We start from the raw sequence: 22,314 nt of genomic DNA, 5'->3' as shown, positions 1-22,314 counted from the left end.
GCAGCTGATCAAGCCTCGTCCAGCATCCCAGAGTAGATGCCCCCCTGGACACCTGAAGGCCTTCCTGAAACCAAATAGGAAATGCTATCTAACAGGTTATAAAGTGAAATTACATGGAGCTTTAGGCGATGACTGATGTTGGGGAAAATAATCATTGATTCACTTGAAAATCTAAGCCCTGATTTCTTTCTTTTTTTTTTTTTATTAAACCCTTACCTTCCATCTTAAAATAAATGCTGTGTACTGGTTCTAAGGCAGAGCAGTAAGGGCTAGGCAGTAGGAGGTAAGTGACTTGTCCAGGATCACACAGCTAGGATCTGGCTCTCAATCCAGTGAGCCATCCAGCTGCCCCCAACCCCTGATTCTTTTTTCTTTTCTTCTCTTCTCTTTACCTTTTCTTTCCTTTTCTCTTTTCTCTTCTCTTCTTTTCTTTTCTTTCCTTTTCTTTCCTTTTCTCTTCTCTTCTCTTCTCTTCTTTTCTTTTCTCTTCTCTTCTCTTCTTTTCTCTTCTTTTCTTTTCTTTTCTCTTCTCTTCTCTTCTCTTCTTTTCTTTTCTCTTCTCTTTTCTTCCTTTCTCTTCTCTTCTCTTTTCTTTTCTCTTCTCTTCTCTTCCATTATCTTCTTTTCTCTTCTCTTCTTTTCTTTTCTTTTCTCTTCTCTTCTTTTCTTTTCTCTTCTTTTCTTTTCTCTTCTCTTCTTTTCTTTTCTTTTCTTTTCTCTTCTTTTCTTTTCTTTTCTTTCCCTTACCTTCCATCTTAAGAATCAATACTAAGTATTGGTTCTAAGGCAGAAGAGTGGTGAGGGCTAGGCAATGGGGGGTTAAGTGACTTGCCCAGGGTCACACAGCTAGGAAGTGTCTAAGGCCAGATTTGAACCTAGGACCTCCTGTCTCTAGGTCTGGCTCTCAATCCACTGAGCTACCCAGCTGCCCCCAACCCCTGATTTCAAGAGCTGAGTGGATTGAAACCAGTTGGCTAGACCCAAGTCCAATCCTGCCACTCCCATAGAATGACGACTTGACCTCCAATAGCTTAACCTTTCAGGCTTCCCCAGCCACTGGCTAAGACTCCAAGCTATAGAGTTGTCTGGGTGCATTGAGCCTCCCTAAGGGGAGTTCCTTTCAGAGATGGAGAAAACCAAAAAATAAGCCCATGATTCACAGGAGAGAAAAACCTTAGAAAGAAGGAAACTTCTGTTGTCAGCTGGAACCAATTGGAAATGTACGCTACGAGGATTCATCTAAATTAGCATCTGATGCTACCAGATGCCGTAGCTCAATAGATAGTCTTTTTTCTAAACCCTTCTCTTCCATCTTAGAATCAACTCTGTGTATGGGTTCCAAGGCAGAATGGCAGTAAGAACTAGGCAGTGGAGGTCAAGTGACTTGCCCAGGGTCACACAGGTAGGAAGTATCTGAGGCCAAATTTGAATCCAGGATCTCTGGTCTCTAGGGTCTGGCTTTCAATCCCTTTATACACAGCCTTGAAATGAGTTCATTTTATTTAGGAATGGTAGGCTTGAATAGGAATTGGTGGTGGTGGGGGGGTTCCCCGAGTCATTTTTATCTTCTTCTTCCTACCATTTGATAAGAGATGCAGGCAGGTGGCTCCCACTGGGACTGGCTTGTAGGAGTTCTTTGATTAGCATCCAGGTTCTGAACTCAATGAAGCATGCGTGGAACATGGAGTTAGGAAGACCCTGGTTCAAATCTTCCCTCTGACACTTAGTGGCTTTGTTAGTTAGCCTGGCCAGGTCCCTTAACATCCCTTGACCTCGGTTACTTTACCTGTAAAATGGCAGCAATGATAACACGACGTCCCAGGGCTGCTGTGAGGATGAAACAGAATCATATTTGTAAATTTATTAAATATTTGGAAAGAGTGAATACTTGTAAAGTATTTTAAAAGCTTCTTAAGGGCAACCCCTTGGCATCCTTGCTGCCTAGATCCTGCACTCAACCTGAAAGCCATTGGTTCATCAATGTGAACCTTTGCTACTCCAAACAGCAAACCAGCCTACCTTTATTCACTCTCTTGCCCCCATATCTCAGCATTAAACCAAGACAGAGATGGAGAGGGGGAGGAGAGGGAAGAAGGGAGGGAGGGAGGCAGGGAGTGTGTGTGTGTGTCTACGATTCAGAGAATGCTTCTTCAGTTTTCCAGTTAGCCAGTTATTTGGTCTCTCCTCCTCTGTCCTCTTAGGCAGCATCTCCTTGGCTAGCTGAACTTTTTAAAAACCAAGTCACTCTTCAAGTCTGCTTCCTCCAGAGGAAGCAAAGAAAAGGAAGAGAAATCCCAAGCTAGTTCTTTGTGGAATCGATTTCAGTGAAAGGAAAAAAAAAAAAACGGAGAGAAGTGAAATCCACAGGAAAGCAATCAGTTGCCACATAGTCAGTCAATCCTCAGTAAGCACTTAGTAATCACCTACAGTGTTCCGAGCTCTATACAATGGGGGTACAAAAACAGTGGCTGCCCTAAACTTTCTATTGGGAAGATCCTTAACCCTGTGAGCACTCCCCCTCCCCCCTGCCCCCACGTAGGAACTATTGGCCTGTAACCTTCCACTGATGGTTTTTACTGGGTGGGTTGTCTGTTTGGTTTTGTTTTGTTTTTCATCCCAAGTGCGCTCAAGGCCTTGTGCAGTTGGAGATTGGAAGGCTAAGGGCTGGTTCTTGGCTGTCTTCAAGGAAAACATCTCAGAACAGTCAGGTAAGTAGTGATCTCTAAGAAAGACTGAGTGTTAATGAATGGGTATCCCTGATTCAAAGGGAGGAGCATGCTGTGGAAAGATTCCTAGAATTCTTGACATCTACTTGTTGTGTGACCTTAGGCAAGTCATTAACTTTCAAGACCCCTAGGCAAATCTGAAGGCTGTCATTTGTAGAGCCAATGCCTTGGGAGAAGGCTTTTCCTTATCAAAAATTCCAAAGAATAGTTCAGATAAAAAGAAAGGAGGGAAGACCCCAGACATGGAATCAGAAACTTGATCTCAAGGACCAAATCCTTTCAAGTTCCCTTTCTTCTCCTATAGAAAAGAGGAATAAGAATTCCTGCTGTCCCAACTTCACTGAGGTTACTCTGGGGGCTAAATGGGATGGGTCAAATCCCTGGGTTATTTGAACAATTCCAGGGCATGATGGAAGAGCGATAGTTAAACAGCTCTTCCTGGGAAGGATAGGGAGTTCTTAGTGAACTGCCTGCTCAACATGTCAACAATAGGATGTGACAGCCAAAAAGGAGGCTGATGCCCCCTCAGGCTGCATAAGGATGACCACAGCTTCCAGGGCCAAAGGAAGTGTAGGCCATTTCTGGAGTACTGTGTAGAGTTCAGGATGCCTCATTTTAGGAAGGATGTTGATAGATGGGAGTCCTGTGGGGCCCCCAAGAATGGCAAAGGGCCAACAGATGATATGAACTGGGAATGTTTAGCCTGGAGAAGGACAGAAGAGTCATCTGCAAAGACCTCAGAGGTCTCTTTCCATGGAAGAGGGATAACATTCACTCTGCTTGGCCCCAGCGGGCAGAACAAGTGACAGTGGGTAGAGGTTACAAGTAGCCAAATAAGCCTTGATGGAATAAGAAAACATAAATATGGTCCATCAGAGAAATGGGCAACCTGAGTGCTAGGGAGTTTCCCTTCCCTAGAGACCGTACTGAATTCTCTTTTGTAGGGAATTTCATAGCAGAGATATTTCATCAGATTTCAGTTGGGATTCCCACTCTGAGATTCTGGGGTGTATCTCTATGTAACCAGGAAGCAGAAGCGGTAGGATGGGGATTGTTGTGTACTTCGAAGATCCTCGAGCTAGATTCACAAAGGGTGTCTGAAGACCCCCTCCTCTATGTAGGAAGCCATTTGCCTCCCTTTTCCTTTCTTCCCTCCCCAGTGTCAGAGCTTTCCCACTTTAATAACAGTGGCTTGCTTTTGAAAGCTCTGGCTGTTTGGATTTTCATCTTCTATAAAGTGTGTTTCAGGTCCCCTGGTTCCATATTATTTCAGTGAGGTTTAAATGCAAAGGGATGGAAAATAAAAGTGAGGGGCTTATTAATCCACCCATTTTTCTGGTCCCTTTATTGCCAGCAAACGTTTTCCTCGAAACACTCCTCTGCTCCCCAGTTGGGGCTGCATTGCCTGAGTGCATTTGGACACAGCTGTGTTTATTAAAAAGGTAACATCTGGTGGCAATTTGACCCTCATTAGCTCAGCATTGTTCTGGTCCTTCAATGAAATTTTGCCGTCAAGCGAACTTGTGAAGATGGAGGGCATTTAATGAGTCATTCTTGGGGGAGCGGGGAATGCCAGGTTCTCCCTGGCATTGTGGCCTGGCATTGCTCGCTGTGCTGGCAGATATTTTGGACTTATTTGCAAGATTAAAATAAGCATCATCTTAAAAAACAAAACCTTCTGTTCTTTCTCGTGGTTGGCCATGAAGGCTGCTGGTAGACAAGGAGCAAGACAGTTCAACTCCATCTCCTCGCTAGAGAGTCCTGGCTCGACTTCCCCACTAATCCACTCCATGCTGGGCTTGGGGATAGAAGGCCTTTTGTCTTAAGGCTCTAGGAGCTATTTGCAGGGAGAGGGGTCACCCCATTTCCATGGTTATCAGCCCACAGCTGTTTCTAGATGACTGTCTCGAGGACCCCTTTTATGGCTTGAGCCTGCTGCAGTGAGTTTCCCAGAAAACAGTGTGTGTGTATTCTGACAACCACAATGACTCCTGTTGTATAAAAGAGATTAAATAGGGCTGTCTGCTCCTTCTGTTAGCTTTTTTTTTTTAACCCTTACTTTTTCCTTTTAAATCAGTGGTTTGCTATTGAGCCGCTATCCCTTATCCCCTCCCTTGATTAACTTCCCTTTCTACCCCCTCCCTTATTTTTCCCCCTCTTTTTGTTTTTAAAGGCCTTATGAATTCCCTCCCTCTTCTCCCCTCCCTTTTTTTTGACCTCCCCACTCCCCTGCTCCCCTTGGTTTATCCCTTCTAACTTTCTCAGAAGGGTTAGATAAGAGTTTTATGTCCCAATGGATAGTATAGCTACTCTTCCCTCTCCGGGTTGATTACACTAAGAGTAAGGTTTGATTATTACCTCTTAATGCTCTCTTCCTCTCCTTCTTATAATAGTATTTGTCCCCTCTCCCTCCCATGCCCTCTTTGTGTGTAATAGAATATCCTATTTTCTTATTCACTCAAGTTTCTCTTGGTATCCCCTGCTATTCACCCCCTCTTTCCCATCCCCCATGTCATCTTAGATTATTTAGTGTTCCACCGTCACCCTGTGAATTATTCTTCTGATTACTATAATAGTGAATATTATAATAGTGAATAGAGTTCACTACAGAGAATTAAACATAACATTTCTCTACATAGGAATACAGATAATTAGATCTCACTGAGGCCCTTAAAAAGGCAAATTTAAAAATTATAAGTTTTCTTTCTTTCCCCTCTGTATCTTATTTACCTTTTCAGGTTTCTCTCGATTTTTGTGGTTGGATATCAAACTTTCCATTTAGCCCTGGTCTTTTCTGTGCAAATACCTGGAATTCTTCAATTTTGTTGAATGCCCATACTTTTCCCTGGAAATATATAGTCAATTTTGATGGGTAGTTGATCCGTGGTTGCAGGCCCAGCTCTCTTGCCTTTCTGAATATCGTATTCCAAGCCTTGCGATCTTTTAGCGTGGAGGCTGCCAGATCCTGTGTGATCCTGATTGGTGCTCCTTGATATTTGAATTGTTTCTTTCTGGCTTCTTGTAAGATTTTTTTTTTTTGCTTGGAAACTCTTGAATTTGGCAATTATATTTCTGGGTGTTTTCTTTTCTTGATCGAATGTCACAGGTGTTCTATGAATCCTTTCGATGTCTATATTGCCCTCTTGTTGTAGGACTTCAGGGCAATTTTGCTGAATTATTTCTGTTAGTATGGAGTCCAGGTTTCTATTAATTTCTGGTTTTTCTTTGTGAATCCATCAGGCCCTGGCGATTTTTTCTTAGGGAGTTCTTTGATGGCTTGTTCAATTTCTTTTTCTGATATGGGATTATTTAGGTATTCTATTTCTTCTGCTGTTAATCTAGGCAGTTTATATTTTTGTAAATATTCGTCCATATTTCTAAATTGTTATATTTATTGCCATATAAGCTAATGATCTCTCAAGACAACAAGAACAAATAAAACAAAGTCAAAAGACTGAAAAAATAGAAGGAAACATGAAATATCTCAATGAGAGAGTGACAGACTAAGAAAACCGGTCTAGAAGAGATAGTTTGAGAATAATTGGTTCAAATATTTCAAGTAGCCAGAAAGAAGCAATCCAAATATCATGAAGCCAGACAGAATCGCACAAGATTTAGCAGTTTCCATGTTAAAGGAGTAAAGGGCTTGGAATATGATATTCCAGAAAGCAAAAGGGCTAAAATTACAGCCAAGAATAATCAACTAAGCAAAACTGAATGTAATCCTTCAGTGGGAAAATGGATATTTAATGAAATAGAGGACTTTTAATCATTCCTGATATAAAGACCAAAGCTGAATAGAAAATTTTCACATTCAAACAAAAAAGTAAACATGAAAGTAATCACAAGCGAGGCAGATAGGTGACTAAGAAGATAGAATGCCAAACCTAAAGTCAAGAAGACTAATCTTCCTGAGTACAAATCTGATCTCAGACACTTACTGGCTGTGTGACCCATGACAAATTGCTTAACCCTATTTGCTTTAGTTTCAATGGACTGGAGAAGGAAATGGAAAAGCAATTTAGTATCTTTGCCAAGAAAACCTCAAATGGGGCCCCAAGGAGTCAGATATAATTTTTTAATTGACTGAACAACAATCATAAGGGACTCAATAAAGTCTAACTGTTTGCCTTCTATATGGAAAGATCATAATGTAACTCCTGAGAATGTTATCATTATTAGGGCAGTTAGGAGTATACATAGCTAGAAGGCTTGTATATGAGTTGGTTATGTTGCAATGATTTCCAAAAATGGAATGTAGGAGTGCGAAAGAGGGATGCACTAGGAAAAGGGGAAAGGGATAAGTAGAATGGAAATATTTTTCTAAAATAAAGAGGCATGCAAGGAAGAGCCTTTATAGTAGAGGAGGAGGACACTTGAACTTCACTATTATCAGGATTGGTTCAAATAGGAAATAATAAATACACGCACATTTTTATATATTACATTTATACGTAATATATGGGGAGGAGGGAGGAGATGATAAAAAGGAGAGAGGGCAAATTAAGAAAGTCAGTAGTTTGAAGCAAAGTAGGCATTTGAGAGAGGACAGGATAAAAAGAAAGAGAGAAGAAAGAAAAGAAAATGAGATGGATGGAAATACATAGTTATTAATCCTAACTATGAATGGGATGAACTCACCCATAAAATGGAAGAATATAGCAGAATTGATTAGAAACAAGGATCTAACATGTTTTTTATTAGAGATGCAGCTGAAACAGAAAGACACAGAGAGTTAAAAGAATGGTTTTGAGTAGGTTCTAAAGTGCTTCTGATAAAGTAAAAAAGGCAAGGGTGGCAATCATGATCTCAGATAAAAAAAAAAGCAAAACTAATTAATTAAAAATAATTAATTAAAAGAGATAATCAAAGAAACTACATTTTGCTAAAAGGGTACTTTAGACAATGAAGTAATATCACAAATTTTTATAGCAAGTTTCCTTCATGAAGACCTCTTTTCTCAAATATACTGAGTATAGAATTGTGTCAAATTTACAAAAATAAGAGCCATTTTTCCAATTGATAAATGGTTAAATGATATAATTAGACAGTTTTCAGAAGAAGAAATCAGTTATCTATATGATCATTTGGAAAAAATGCTCTAAATCCCTCCTTATTAAATAAAGGCAAATTAAAATAATTCTTAGATATCACCTCACACCTATCAGAAATAACAGTACTGGAGGAGGTGAAAAGAAAATAGGTATATCATTGAATTGTTGGTGGTGTAGTGAACCAGTCCAACCCATTCTAGAGAACAATTCAGAACTATGCTGAAGGGGCTATAAAACTATGCATACTCTTTGACCCCAAAATACTAGTACTGAGTAATACTAGTACTAGTAAGAAGTCAAAAGAAAAGGAAAAGGACTTATATGTACAAAAATATTTATAGTTGCTATTTTTGTGATAGCAAAGAATTGGAAATCAAGGGGGTGCTCAACAGGGGAATGGCTGAACAAGTCATGACATATGACTGTGACAGGGCATTATTGGTGTATTACAATCAATGATGAGAGCTAGCTTCAGAAAAACATAGCAAGACCTATATGAACTGATGCAAAGTAAAGTGAGAAGAACCCAGAGATCACTGCATACAGTAACAGAAGTGCATGATAATTAGCTAGAAAAGGCATGACTGCTCTGATCAATACAATGATTCAAGACAATTCCACAGGACTCATGATGAGGAAAAACTCAATCCGCCTCCATAAAGAGAACTGATAAATAATGAGTGCAAATTGAACTTTACTTTTCTCACTTTCTTTTTCTTTTTTTAAGAATATGGCTAGTATGTTTTGCATGATTTCACATGTATAATTGATATATTGTTTGCCTTCTCAATGGGGAGGGGAGAAGAAGAAGAGAGGGGTAGGAGGGAGATGGAGAGAGAGAGAATTTGGCATTCAATATTTGAAAAGAATATTAAAAATAAATAATATAATTTGGTATGATAATCCCCTTCTCTCCTCATTTCATGACATTGATATACCTTCCCCTACCTATCTCTTTCATGTCTTTCACATGATGACATGGTCTTTCTTATAACTGCAAGCATGCCCAAATGATCTTTTTTCCATCCCAACATTCTCAGCAGATCGTGCCCATTCTCCCAAACTGACCCACAAAAGAACAAGCATTTGAATAGAAATCTGGGTGTTAATAAGATGCTCAGGTAGCATCCTGTGTCTCTCATTATAGGAACACAAATAGAAAGCTAAAATGGAACTTAGAGATCTTCTTTTACAAATGGGGGAGTTGAAGGTGGATAAAGTATCAGACCTGGTCTCAGGAAGATCTGAGTCTTCATCTGACTTCAGCTTACAGACTTACCAGCTGTGTGAACCTGGGCAAACTACCTAACTTTGTTTGCCTCAGTTTCCTGTAATACAAGCCAGATAAGGAAGTAGTCAACTATTCTCTCTCTCTCTGCCAACAAAACCTAAGAGTCAGACACATCTGAACAACTGAACAGCAACAAAGGTTAACTGTATTGCTTCAGTAGTAAGTGGCAGAGATTAGATTCAAACTCAAGCCCTCTGAATTCCAAATCCAAGCTTCTTTCTTTAATACAATATTGATCATCTGGGGTGGGGTGGTTGAAAGAGCCATGGACATGGAATGAGGAAGGCTTGAGTTCAAATCCTGTCCCAGATATTTATGGCGATATGTCTCGCCACCTCAGTTTCCTCATCTACAAAATTATTAACAACAGCACCTTTTTCACAGGTCATCATGAGGACCAAACTTTTAAATGCTGGATACTTTTTTCATTGTAGATGAGTCAACACAGTGTCCGGAGCGGTTTTCCTCCTTCCCTGGCTCCTGTTATCACTAGCTTACAAAATCTGGTTAGCACCAAGAGGCCCTCAGACTCTTCTCAGAGAAGTTCAGGTATGGTTTGCTTCTGCCCCAGAACAATCGAGTCTTCCCAGTGAAATGGGAAATATTCAGGTTCTACCCACCCCCCTGCCAGGGTAAGGTTTTTACTTTGGTCCAAATTTCCGTAAGCCTTTGGAGGGTGAGATGTATTCCACTGAGTTCTCCCAGGCCTACCACCAGTAAACAAGGCCAGAGAGTTGTAATGCGAACTATTTCTTCCACTTTATTAAAGCATTTGGAACAGAAGAAGAAAAAACAATCCCCCAGGGTCTTGTAAAATAAAACCAATCTATTAAAGCAGTTCACACAGAGAAAATGGAAAAATTGTAGGTCGTTAGAAGCAGGTTGGCGATTCATGTTTGGAAGGGGGGAGAAAGAGAAAGGGAGAGAGAAGCAGGGGAAAGGGAGGGAGAAGAAAAGGAGGGAAGGGCAGGCAGTGTTCAGTAAAATGGAATAGCAGCTAACGTTTTAGTAGCTCCAAATCCCTTTTTTCCACATTATCTCAAACTTAAGACACCTAACACCATCCCCTTCCTCCTGGCCCATAAAATGGATATGGTAAGTGCTATTCTCTCCCATAACTAGAATGTGTCAGAGATGAGACTTGAACCCAGACGTCCCTGTCTCCAAAGCCAACCCTCTCTCCCCTTATCCTCTGCCTTGCCAACTAAAGACTATCCATACAGTCAAAATGAAATCAGTTGTGAGTTGTCAGAGGCAGCCCTGACGTTCACACTTGCAATCATTTTTAATAGAAGAAAAGGAAGGCATGTTGTACTGGGTAGGCCAGCTTCAATTCAGGTAAGCAAAACAACGACAACAACAACAACAACAACAATTTGTGTCCTGTAGGCAGAAAGAGTCCAATCTCAAGGCCAGTTGGGTGTGTTCTTTCTCTCCCCACTTCCATGACACACTCCATCAGCATCAGGCAAACCCAGGAACAATGATTATGGACCCATCCATCCGGGACCAGAGGGCCCTCCTCCTCCTTATAACTGCAGACCCAGACCATGATCAGTAGCTCTTCAGTTGGCCGTAGGAAAAATGGCTACTTAAAGGTTTGCTTTCGAAAGGTGCCAGGCTGTTTTCACTCTCTCTTCATTGAAATGTTTCTTAATTAAGAAACTTAACCCTGTGCTTCTTTATTTAATAGGAACTGATACGGGCCCAAGAACTGTAGAGATAATAAGGGTAAGTTAAGTCAATCGGGGATCTCTGATCTTCTGCAGTCACTCTAAGTCTCTCATGTGTGTGCTGGGGAGCACTTCCAAAATCCTAACATTGAGTCCTTCTGGATTCCCCTTCCCCCAAATCAGAAATGACTTCTTCCTCCTTAGATCTCCCATAACTCTATAGATAGACAGACAGACAGACAGACGGACAGGTGGATAGATAGATAGATAGATAGATAGATAGATAGATAGATAGATAGATAGATAGATAGATAGATAGATGAAGGATGGATGGATGGATGGATGGATGGATGGATGGATGGATGGATACATACATAGATAGATACAAAGATGGATACGTAGATGGATGAATGGATAACCGGATTTCCATATAATTGGTTTCCTTTTTCTACATAAAGATACATAGATATTTTAAAATAAATTCAGAGAACCCAGGTTAAGAATTCCTGTTCCAAGACTGGCCCCTTTCTCCTTTTACAGAGGAGGAAACAAGTCTAGAAAGGTCCAGTGACTCTCCCAGGTCCCATACCTAGGAAAGAGCAGAGCTATCAGACCGTGGGGCCTCTGATGAGAAATCCAGCATCCATCTCATTGTGTTCTCCCAGGCTCTTTTTTTATCAGTATATTTCCTGAGACCCAGGAAGTGCTGTGTGTACAAGTGAAGCACTGGACTGAAGAATGGGAAAGGTCTTAGAGCTTATCTATTCCAAACCTGTCAGTTTAGCCCTGAGGTCATAGACTTAGAGATGGAAGGGAGCTTTAAGGCCACTGCATCCAGCTCCCTCCTTTTACAGGAGAGGAGACTGAAGCCTAGAGAAGTTCATGGCTTTCTGTGGGTCACACAAACAGTACCTGTCTAAGGCAGGATTTGAACTCTGGTCTTCCTTCTTCCAGGTCCAATGCTCTATGCACATCCCTTTTCTGCTTTTAATCCTCTTGGTGCTAGAGACAAGAATGCAAAAATGAGACAATCCCTACTCTCAGGGAGCTTATATTCCACTGGATGAGGAAATTGAGACCTAGAGAAATCCAAACAGCTAATGACAGAGTCAAGAACTGAACAAATTGTCTTGGCGCTCCTAGGCCAGGTTCTTTCTTTTCCTCGTGGCCCAAATTGGTCCTCAGAATTAGCAGAAGTCTTGGATTTTAGAAGTTGTACTTGATCCCAATCAATCCCACAATTGCCTGCTCTGTCAACAAATTAATATATTTTTATTTATCTTTTTTTAACTCAATCATTAATAAGCACTAACATTTTGATATGGGAGGGATGTAAGAATATTAAAAAAAAGTAGAAAAATCTGTAAGAAACGTTGAACTTCTGTTCCATCCAGTTATTTATTTTAACAGACACTTACATGCCCCCGTGTGTACCTCTGTAACATTTAAGGAGGCAGCAGCCAGTCCAGTACACACCCTCATACTTCGTCCTGGCACCATCCAGCACAAACGAGCCTGCTCTTTCCTCTCCCTTCCTAGGAGCTGAATGATGCCCTGGGAATCAGCATAGCAGGTGGAAAGGGCAGCCCTCTTGGAGATATTCCCATCTTTATTGCCATGATCCAAGCCAGCGGTGTCGCAGCCCGTACCCACAAGCTCAAGGTAGGTGAAGAAAAAGATGGCAGATGGGTGAAATGGCAGCTGGTGCTGGGCCTGGAGCGAGGCATGGCACCCCAACCGCTTCCTGTAGCTCAGCTCCTCCCATCCCGAGGGTAAAACGAATCTGCATTTTCCCTGGATCTTAGAGATTCGGCCATGTCAGAGTTTCTCGTGAGAGGCACAAGTGGCTCTTCCTGTGTGGCGCCATCTCTAACTTTTTTTTTAACACTCCATTCAGCTCAAAATTGCTTTTTTTTTTCAAATTTTTTATTTTAAACCCTTAACTTCTATGTATTGGCTCCTAGGCAGAAGAGTGGTAAGGGTGGGCCATGGGGGTCAAGTGACTTGCCCAGGGTCACCCAGCTGGGAAGTGTCTGAGGCCGGATTTGAACCTAGGACTTCCCGTCTCTAGGCCTGTCTCTCAATCCACTGAGCTATCCAGCTGCCCCCAAAATTGATTTTTCAATGAAAGGGGTTCTCCCTGCAAGGTTTCCCTCAGCCATGAGAATCAAGATTTTTAGGAAAGTGCACCTGTTGCCACTTAATCTTTCCTGAGCTGGAAAAATAAAGCAGTGAATATTTGACTTCAACATTAGGGTTCAATCTGAACCCTTTGCTCTTAGCAGCAAGCCTTCGCCTGGAGTCTCATCATGAGATTCATCCCGGGCCATTTTTCCAAGTCACAGACTTAATCATAAAACTCTAACCCTCATCTTGTTTCTCAGATGGGTCCGCAAAAAAAAAAAAAAATTCTTCTTTGGAATCATGAAAATTCCTCTTCCTTCCTTGAGCACATATTCTCAAGGGGGAAATAGAGAAGCTGCACAAAAGCCACATGGAGGAAAGCCGCTCCCAAAGACTTTCCAGCATTCTCCTCCAATTTAATTTGTCTCTAATGATAGTCATTTCCTTCCACTTTTGTCCTTCTAGGTTGGAGACCGGATTGTCAGCATTAACGGGCAGCCTCTGGACGGGCTGTCTCACGCGGATGTTGTTAATCTTCTCAAGAATGCTTATGGGCGCATTCTTCTGCAGGTACGCTGATAAATGGGCCGCAGCTGCCAGGGGGAGATAAGTGGCCTTCAGAAAAGACGGAGCGTCCCTGGCAGGGACCGGCACGGCCCGCCGGGAAGCTGCCGCCGTGAATTATGCCGGCTCAAAAGCAAGAAATTATTATTTTTATTCAGAAATTCCTTAATGCCGCCTATCCAGGCGGCGAGCACGATTTTATGAAAGCCTAACGAGGGGAGAAAAATGACTCTGGGCTACGCGTGATAAATCCACAAGGCTTTGGGCTCCCGGCGCTCTTTTGTAAACCCAGGTTGGCCCGGGACGGGAAACGAGTTCTTTCCTTACGCCCAGACGCTGTGACTGAGCTGCCCGTCTATTCATTTCCTCTGCCTGTAAAAGAAGGGGGGAAGCAGCGTCGGGGCAAAGAGACGTGATCGAGCGAGGCGGACGATTATTGGTGGCCCCCGTAGCCCGGGGGTGTTGTCAGAGGGGGAAACGTCCTGGGAAGCCAAAGGCATTTAAGTCTTTTGTTTGGGACCCACTCAAGTTTGGTTGGCTAGAGAAGATTTCCAGATGAGACTTAAAAAAACAAAACAAAAAAGAACCGTTATCTTCCGTCTTAGAATCAATGCTTGTGTGTTGGTTCCAAGGAGAAGAGCCGTAAAGGTTAGGCAGTGGGGGTTAAGTGACTTGACCAAGGTCACACAGCTAGCAGATGTTATTTAAACGTTTGGAAATGTTCTTTTCTTAAATGGACCTTGTTTGTCAGGCTATGCTCTGGGCTGAAAAGCTAACGTGGTACCAAGAAGGGTAAATGAGCTGGGAAAGAGACTGGAGTCCTTGCCATACAAAGGTCAAACAACCAACAAAAAAATAAAAAATAAAAAATAAAACATGTATTAAGCACCAACTGGACCTTCCATGGTCCTAAGCCTTGTGAAGACATGACAACTGACCTCAAGAAACTGAATGGCTTGTGTGGAAAAGAAAATATTCAGCTTCTTATGCTTAGCCTCAGAGGGCAGAGCTAAGAGTGATTGGATGGAAGTTGTATCATCCCTGGCACATTATAGATGGTTAATGTTTTCTGTTGAGTGATTAGGAAGACCTGAGTTCAAATTCAGCCTCAAATACCTACTAGCTGTGTGACCCTGGGCAAGTCACTTAAACCTCTACCTCAATTTTCTCAACTATAAAATGGGGATAATAATAGTATCTACTTCCTGTGGTTCTAGGGATCAGCTAAGTTAATATTGTACAATTCTTCTCAGATCTTTAAATATTCTCCAAGTTCCATTATTGTTGTGGTTGTTGCTGTTATTATTATCATTATCATCATTTTTAAATTGGTTTGAAATCCCCCTTTGGAACATCATGGTGACGTGGAGGTGGCCTGAGTCCTCGAGAGCTAAGCCAGTGAAACACAAGCTCTGGCAAGTTCTACCAATCTGGAAAGAATGGGCCCACTGAGAGATAATCTGCTCTCTGAGATCCATCCAAGCTCAGGGAAGCTCATTACCATTATTCTCTGGAAGCCTTCCAGCTTGTTGATGCCTTTCTTAAACTATGACACCTGGAACCAGACACAATCCTCCAAATGGAGTCTGACCTGGTCAGCATACAGAGGGACCAACCCTCCTCATGACCTGGAGGCTGTGCCTCCAAGTGTGTGGCACCATTCTCGTTTGCTCTGTCACCCCATTGTGGCATTGAGCTTGCATGTCTCTAAAACCCCAGAGATAGGATTCAAACAGAGTCTCTGATAGGAAATGGAGGAAGTGCATTTGGTATTGGCAAAGGGATTTCCCAAGCCAAGAAATCCCAAAGCCTTGGTGCTGTAAAGATAGATAATGGTGAACTCAAGGGGGTGTTGCCATGTAAGAGGGAAAAGGGGTTTTTGATTGGATATATTAATATTTAAAGGTGTGGTCACCAAGGAACTGAATAAATACCAATTCCTAAATGATTTTAGTAATTTATTTAAAAAATATAGGAGAGAGTGGAGGTAAAGAGATGAGAAGAGGGTAGAGTAAGAGATCTAACTTAATGAATTAGATTTGTATTCAAGTCTGGGCTTTACTCCGGCAGGGCTCCAGAGGCCCAGCCAGAGAGCCTAAAAGTCAATTAACAAGGGGTTTAGTCACGAGGGCTTCTCCCAATCAAGGGCCCCTCCAGAGGCTAACATAGTTAGTCTTCTTCACTCACCACGTGTTGATTTAAGAACGGTCTCACCAAGGTCTCGGAGCTCCTCCAAGTCCAAGCCACGAACAAAAAGAGAGCTCCTCCAGATCCAAGACACCAACCAGAAACCAGATGAACTCCCTGAACTCTCTTTTAAAGGGGCTTCTTTTGCATCACTTCCTGTGCCTTCCTCTTAGTTTACGTGTCCAATCACAACAGACGCTTTTCTTAGGACTGCCCAGGAGGCAGTCAGTAAATTTTGATTCTTCACTCACTCTAGCACATGTGGGTCACAGACCTCCCAATTTATGAGTTAAGTGGAGTTGTTTGCCCTTTTGGTGATTAAATTTGAGAATGGGCAAGGCAGATTTAATCTCATTATCACACACACATGAGCATCACTGGTCCATAGCTGTTGCCTTCAGCTCTTTCTTTAGTGGAGCTCAAGCTACAGACTCTACTAACAAACTTCTCTCTTTTTCTCCTCAGGTTGTAGCTGATACTAACATCAGTGCCATCGCAACTCAGCTGGAAAGCATGTCTGCTAGCTACCACCTTGGCTCCCCCACCAGTGACCACCCTCCAGAAGACCCAGAGTAAGTGGTAGAGACTGACGTGTGCCAGAGATCTACACTGGCCGAGTCAGAGTAACATTCAGGTTAAGTCTCTTCCAAGCTCTGAAATGTAAAGGTGAATGTTCGATGCTGTAGATGGCCCTGGACTTGATGCCGAGAAATCCTAGGTTGAAAACCCATCTCTGACCCAGATGAGCTGTGTGACCCTGGGTAAATGACTTAACTTCTCTGAGCTTCAGTGAACTCATCTGTAAGATGAAGGAGTTAGACTTGCGGACCACTGAGGTGCCTTCTCGCTCGATGTCTGTGATCCTAGGACCCCCGTTGGCCTGGTAACATGAGCGAGAAGTTATCAAAAGAGGAACAAACTAAGGCACCTGGTGAACTATAAAACTGTGTATAAATGTTGGCCATTATTAGCGAAAGAGTGCACTTTCTTCCAGTGGCCCATGTTCTTCTGATTTTCTAGTCAGCCTGAGTTTGAAACCAAGAATCTCAGTAAGACTGAAATATAACCCCTCAATCTGTTTTTACACCCTCTTTTCATCCCTCCTGATGCTATGACTGTGAATCCTTCCAAGAGAAGTAATCATAGAACCATAAGTTAATGGGCTTTATTCATCATGGTCCAAAAGAAAGAGCAGGTACTTTAGAGTCACAGGATCTAGGTTCAAATCCTACCTCTGGAGCCCTAGGATCTACATTCAAATCCTGCCTCTGAGTCTTATTATTGAGCAAGTCACTGTATAATTATTGTCATAAGAGCTAGCATTTACATATTGCTTTAAGGATTGGAGAACACTTTACAAATAATTTCTCACTTTACCCTCCCCATGTCTCTGGGAGGGAGATATTGTTATGATCCCCATTTTTAGAAGAAAACTGAGGCAGAGAGCAGTTAAGGGACTTATCCAGGCTCATACAGTGAGAAACTATCTGAGGGCAGTTTTGAACTCAAGTCTCTGACTCCAACCAGATCTAGAACTGCATCCAGTGCCACTTTCCTGCCTTTACCTCCATGGACCTCAGTTTTCTCATCTGTAAAATGAGACGATTGGACTATATGGCTTCTAGGGCCTCTTCCAGATACAGATCTCTGATCTTATGATTGGCAAAGCATTTTAAAAGTGAAGGGAAATATGGAAATAGGTCTTGATCAATAACACACGTAAAACCCAGTGGAATTGCCTGTTGGCTATGGAAAAGGGGTAGAGCAGTGATTCCCAAAGTGGGCGCCACCTGGTGGGTGCTGCAGCGATCCAGGGGGGCGGTGATGGCCACAGGTGCATTTCTCTTTCCTATTAATTGCTATTAAAATTTTTAAAAAATTAATTTCCATGGGGGGGCTAAGTAATATTTTTTCTGGAAAGGGGATGGTAGGCCAAAAAAAGTTTGGGAACCCCTGGGGTAGAAGAAGGGGAGGGAAAGAACTTGAATCATAGAACCATGGAAACATTTTCTTAATTGATCAATAAAAAATAATTAAAATTAAAAACAAAAGCGAAGGGAAAGATGGCAGGTAAATTAAAGTCCAGAGCTAGAAAGGGACTTGCCTTATTGGTGATCAGCTCACTACAGGACTTGCAAATAGCCCGACTGCTCTTAGAATTTTTTCAGACATAATCGCTTGCAAAATTAGCTTAATCCTCAAACAACCCAATGGGATTGGCACTCTTGTCCCCATTTTACAGATGAAGAAACCGATACTCACAAAGAGAGGGTCACATAGCTAAGAGGGCATTGTTTAGAAGAACCAGGAAACTTTCCTGATATGATATATTTAAACGCCCCCCTTAGTGTGTTCATTTGTTGTCTGAGCATCTGCCTCCTGTTACAAGTAGACTTGTAGTAGAGGGACTTCCCTGATAGAGCCAAGGCCATATTTCTGTTAGGGCAACAACTGAGGGAGAAAGGGAAGGAAGGAGGGAGGAAGAGACAGAGACAGAGACAGAGACAGAGACAGAGACAGAGACAGAGACAGAGACAGAGACAGAGACAGAGGGATGGAGAGCAGCTAAAGAGAATCCTTCCTGAAAACCCTACGACCTGGGAAAGGGGAAGCCTTGGGGCACCTGTAATTCATGGACGTGGGACACATGAACAAGAAGGTTTTCAGGGAAAAGGCTCTCTCCACTCTGTGGCCGCTCCCCGAAAGCAGACGCCCCTCTAACGAGCTCTTCTCCCCTCTAGTGGCATGCATTCTTTGAACCGAGTCAACACCTCTTTAATCTTCTCCCTCATTGTGCTTCCAGAACTCCTCAGCCTAAGATGATTGCTTTGGAGAAGGGCTCTGACGGGCTGGGCTTCAGTATCGTGGGAGGGTATGGAAGTCCCCACGGCGACCTGCCAATTTATGTCAAGACCATATTTGCGAAGGTATTTTTCTTTGGTTTTATGGAATATGGGGGTTTTCAAAAAGGAAGGCAGAGAATAATCCATGCTTTGCCTTACAAAAATGGCGGATCTGTGTGGGTTTATGCTCAGGGGATTCTAGATCATGGCTCACAGACTTAGAGATGGAAGGGATTCTAGAGACCATCTAGTCCAAACCCTCACTGTACAATTAAGAAAATTGAAGCCTGGGGGGAAATGACTTGCCCAGGGTCACACAGAAAATAAATAACAAAGGCAGAATTTCTTCAACCAGTCTACCCAGTTGACAATCCCAACTATTAGCCTCTGGACATCCTCTAGCTAGTCAATGTGCTCCTAAAATGCAATGCCCAGAAATAATCACTTCTCTCCCTGGTCCCCACAGTCCACCTTTGTAAAATGAGTGGATCGAGCTCCTTCTTTTACAGGTGATGCTAAAGATTAACTCGTTTATAGCTCTTTATGGGTTACAACGTACTAGTCTAACAAGAACCCCATAAATTGAGGTTTCTTCACCTTTTTCACAACCGGGAACCCTCTGGTGGGTCCTATGGACTCCCCCTCTCAGAATATGGTTGTAAGAGTACAAAACACCTTGGATTACAAAGAAAACCAATTGTGCTGAAATGCACTTATCAAGATATCTTTTCAAAAAAAGTTCCCAGACCTCAGTTGAAGAACTCCCGCTTTAGAATAAATAACATGAACATCATTGTTCCCATTTTACAGATAAAGCAATCGAGGCTCTGAGTGTCAGAGTGACTTGCCCAAGGTCACATAGCCATTATGAGTCAGAGACAGAATAAATATGATGAGACTCAAGTTATTCAATATGACATCATTGCATTTCCTTTAGAAACTCCAGGGACTAAAATGGTGGAAATGCTCCCTGTCGGGATTCCCCAGAATCTCTTTAGACTGAGGATGTTGGGGGAAAGGACTTACACCCACCTGCCTTCTAAGCCTTCAAAGCCCCTTGGGGTTTGGAGGCACGTGACTGTTACGTGCCGTGCTATGATTCTATTCAGGGTTCCATCAAGACATTGCAGACGGAGTGCTGCCGATAAGGCCCGCTTCTGACACATATTGGCTGTGTGACCCTAGAGAAGTCATTTCCCTACTCTGGGTCTCAATTTCCTTATGTACAAAATGGAGATCTAAAAACCCATCAGTGTTGACCTCCAAGATGAGCTAAGGGCTGTAATGTAGGACTTGGCCAACCTTCAAGCACCATATAAATGCCAAATGTTCTAAGAATCTTTATTTTTTTTTAAGCCCTCACCTTCCATCTTAGACTCAATACTGTGTATTTATTCTAAGGCAGAAGAGCAGTAAGGGCTAGACAATGGAGTTAAGTGACTTGCCCAGGGTCACACAGCTAGGAAGTGTCTGAGGCCAGACTCGAACCTAGGACCTCCTGTGTCCAAGCCTGGCTCTCCATCCACTGAGCCGCCCAGCTGCCCCCAGCATCATTATTTTTAAAATAATTTTGCTCTAAATATAATTCAATAGTCATTTGTCAAGCGTCTACCTTGGATAAAAGACCTACATGATCAAACCAAACCAAACCAGGGCTTTCCTCCCACGGAGAAAGAAACAGAAAATGGAGACCGAGTCACTTTCTAGATTTAGAGCAGGACAGGGCCACGCTGCGCCCGAGCCCTTTAGGTAGCAGGAAAGTGAAATGACTTGCCCGAAGTTGCAAAGGAGGTAACTCTCAGGTGTGGGATTTAAACCCAGGTCTTCGGTACTTGTGTGTCCATATTGTTTCGTAATCCCGGATTGCTTGAACTTGTCTCTAAAATCAGCCAAGCTTTCCAGACCCAGCTTGAGCCCCGCTTTTACCCAGCACTCCTAGAACTGCCTCGTTACTCACAGAAAGTTGAGGGAAAGAGGGACCTCCGACCGTCTGGTCCAGTTGCCTTGTTTCTCTGACAAGGACCTTTTTTTCTTTCTCTCCGGGCTTTGCTCCTGGCCCTCCAGACCTGCGTCTCCACCCTCCACCATGCCCCAACAGCTTTCTCCTCCTGAAAGGATCCTCCACCCCTACAGCCTCTTCTCTAATTGCTCAGTTTCTCCTGGAATCTTATTTTAATTCAGAAAAGACTGGCCAGTCATGTCCGTGCCTTCCCTCTTCTCAGGGTTCCCCTCCTGACTTCAATTTGCCCATTTTTCTTTTTTTCAGCCTTCTTTTATGCATTGTCTTCCTCTATTAGAATGAAAGTTCCTGGGGCAGCTGGGTAGCTCAGTGGATTGAGAGTCAGGCCTAGACACAGGAGGTCCTAGGTTCAAATCCGGCCTCAGCCACTTCCCAGCTGTGTGACCCTGGGCAAGTCACTTGACCCCCATGGCCCACCCTTTCCACTCTTCCACCAAGGAGCCAATACACAGAAGTCAAGGGTTTAAAAAAAAAAAAAAGAATGGAAGTTCCTTGAGGGCAGGAACTATCCTTTTTTGGGGCATCTATTTGTCTCTTCCCTATTACACATATTCACTGAGCTTAGCACAGTACCTGGCATAGAGAAACAGCTTAAGAAGTGCTCATTGACTTGTCCAGAGTCACACAATGACAGAGCCTGGATGACTGGATGCTAGAGCCCCTGTGTACTCTAGGCCACCATGTGCTTCCTTTCTCTGAAAGCAACATGGGGTGGTGGATAGAGTATTAACCTGGAAGTTGGGAAGATCTGGGTTCAAATCCCTCCCCAGACATTTACTAGACCCATGACACTGGATAAGTCACTAACCCTCTTTGAACCTCAGTTTCCACATTTATAAAATTAGAGCTTTGAATTCAGTGGGCTTTAAGTTCCCTTTAAGCCCTAAATCCATGATCCTGAGGCACTAATGGTAGCTATCTTTCACTGAAAACTTTAGTACAATTATTGCAACAATTTTAAATTATCTTCACCATTAATGCCCTTGTCTTAGAGCATTGCTTTGGCATCAGGAAGCCCTGAGTTTAAATCCCCTCTCAAACACTTACTAGCGTTGTGACCTGGATGAGTCACTTAATTTCCATCTGCCTCAGTTTCCTCAGCTGTAAAATGAGGGGATTGGAGTGGATGGTCCCTTTAGCTTTAGAGTTAGAATCTTCTCCTACAGTTTTTAAAGGTTTGCAAAGTTCTTTACAGTTTCTCATTGTATCCTCCTCAAACCCCGGGAGACGGGTGTCTCCATTTTATAGCTCAAAACATGCTGCGATTCTCAGACTCCGGCATGTATTCTTCCAAACAGAGGAAGACAATATGGAAACGGCTCCTTGGGTGGCTGTTGAAATCATTCTTTCGCATGGAGCCCGGCTAGAGTTAGAGGGCTCCGAAGGATTTAGATGGGATTCCCTTCAGCCGGCTGATCGATTGGTGCCCTCTTGTTGGTAGGGAGCAGCAGCAGACGACGGGAGACTGAAGCGCGGCGACCAGATTTTGGCTGTAAATGGGGAGGCCCTGGAAGGAGTGACTCACGAGCAAGCCGTGGCCATCCTAAAGCGTCAGAGGGGAACCGTAACGCTCACAGTGCTGTCCTGAGCTGCGGCTCACCGGGGCAAAGCCAATGAGGTAGCTGCTGTGCTGTGCCAGATCTCTGTCCTAAGTAAGGCATAGTCCTGGCTGGGAGGAAAACCAAGCACCCATTTACATCAGTCCTCAATCTGATCGTCATCTCCTCTGTGCTCAGAAGAGATCTGCAGTTTGATGTCATCATTCTCCCTCTCCCTCTCTGTCTCTCTCTGTCTCTGTCTCTGTCTCTTTCTCTCTCTCTCTCTCTCTCTTT

At 42.9% G+C, this 22,314-nt stretch overlaps 1 protein-coding gene across 1 annotated transcript in view; it reads left to right on the top strand.

Moving 5' to 3' along the window:
• PATJ (PATJ crumbs cell polarity complex component) overlaps positions 1-22,278 on the top strand; it is a 332,079-nt gene extending 309,801 nt beyond the window's left edge. Inside the window, exons 35-42 of the mRNA XM_044674774.1 lie at positions 2,622-2,708; positions 9,506-9,620; positions 10,765-10,802; positions 12,284-12,406; positions 13,334-13,438; positions 16,085-16,191; positions 18,423-18,546; positions 21,924-22,278. Coding sequence (XP_044530709.1) covers positions 2,622-2,708; positions 9,506-9,620; positions 10,765-10,802; positions 12,284-12,406; positions 13,334-13,438; positions 16,085-16,191; positions 18,423-18,546; positions 21,924-22,070 — 846 coding nt within the window. The 3' untranslated portion in view covers positions 22,071-22,278. The remainder of the gene's footprint in view (positions 1-2,621; positions 2,709-9,505; positions 9,621-10,764; positions 10,803-12,283; positions 12,407-13,333; positions 13,439-16,084; positions 16,192-18,422; positions 18,547-21,923) is intronic.
• The last annotated feature ends 36 nt before the right edge of the window (positions 22,279-22,314 follow it).

The sequence above is a fragment of the Gracilinanus agilis genome, chromosome 4, assembly GCF_016433145.1.
Source record: "Gracilinanus agilis isolate LMUSP501 chromosome 4, AgileGrace, whole genome shotgun sequence".
In the NCBI taxonomy this organism is placed as follows: Eukaryota; Metazoa; Chordata; class Mammalia; order Didelphimorphia; family Didelphidae; genus Gracilinanus; species Gracilinanus agilis.
The sequence above is the reverse complement of the archived record's forward strand: the minus strand, read 5'-3'. Positions and strand labels throughout refer to the sequence as shown.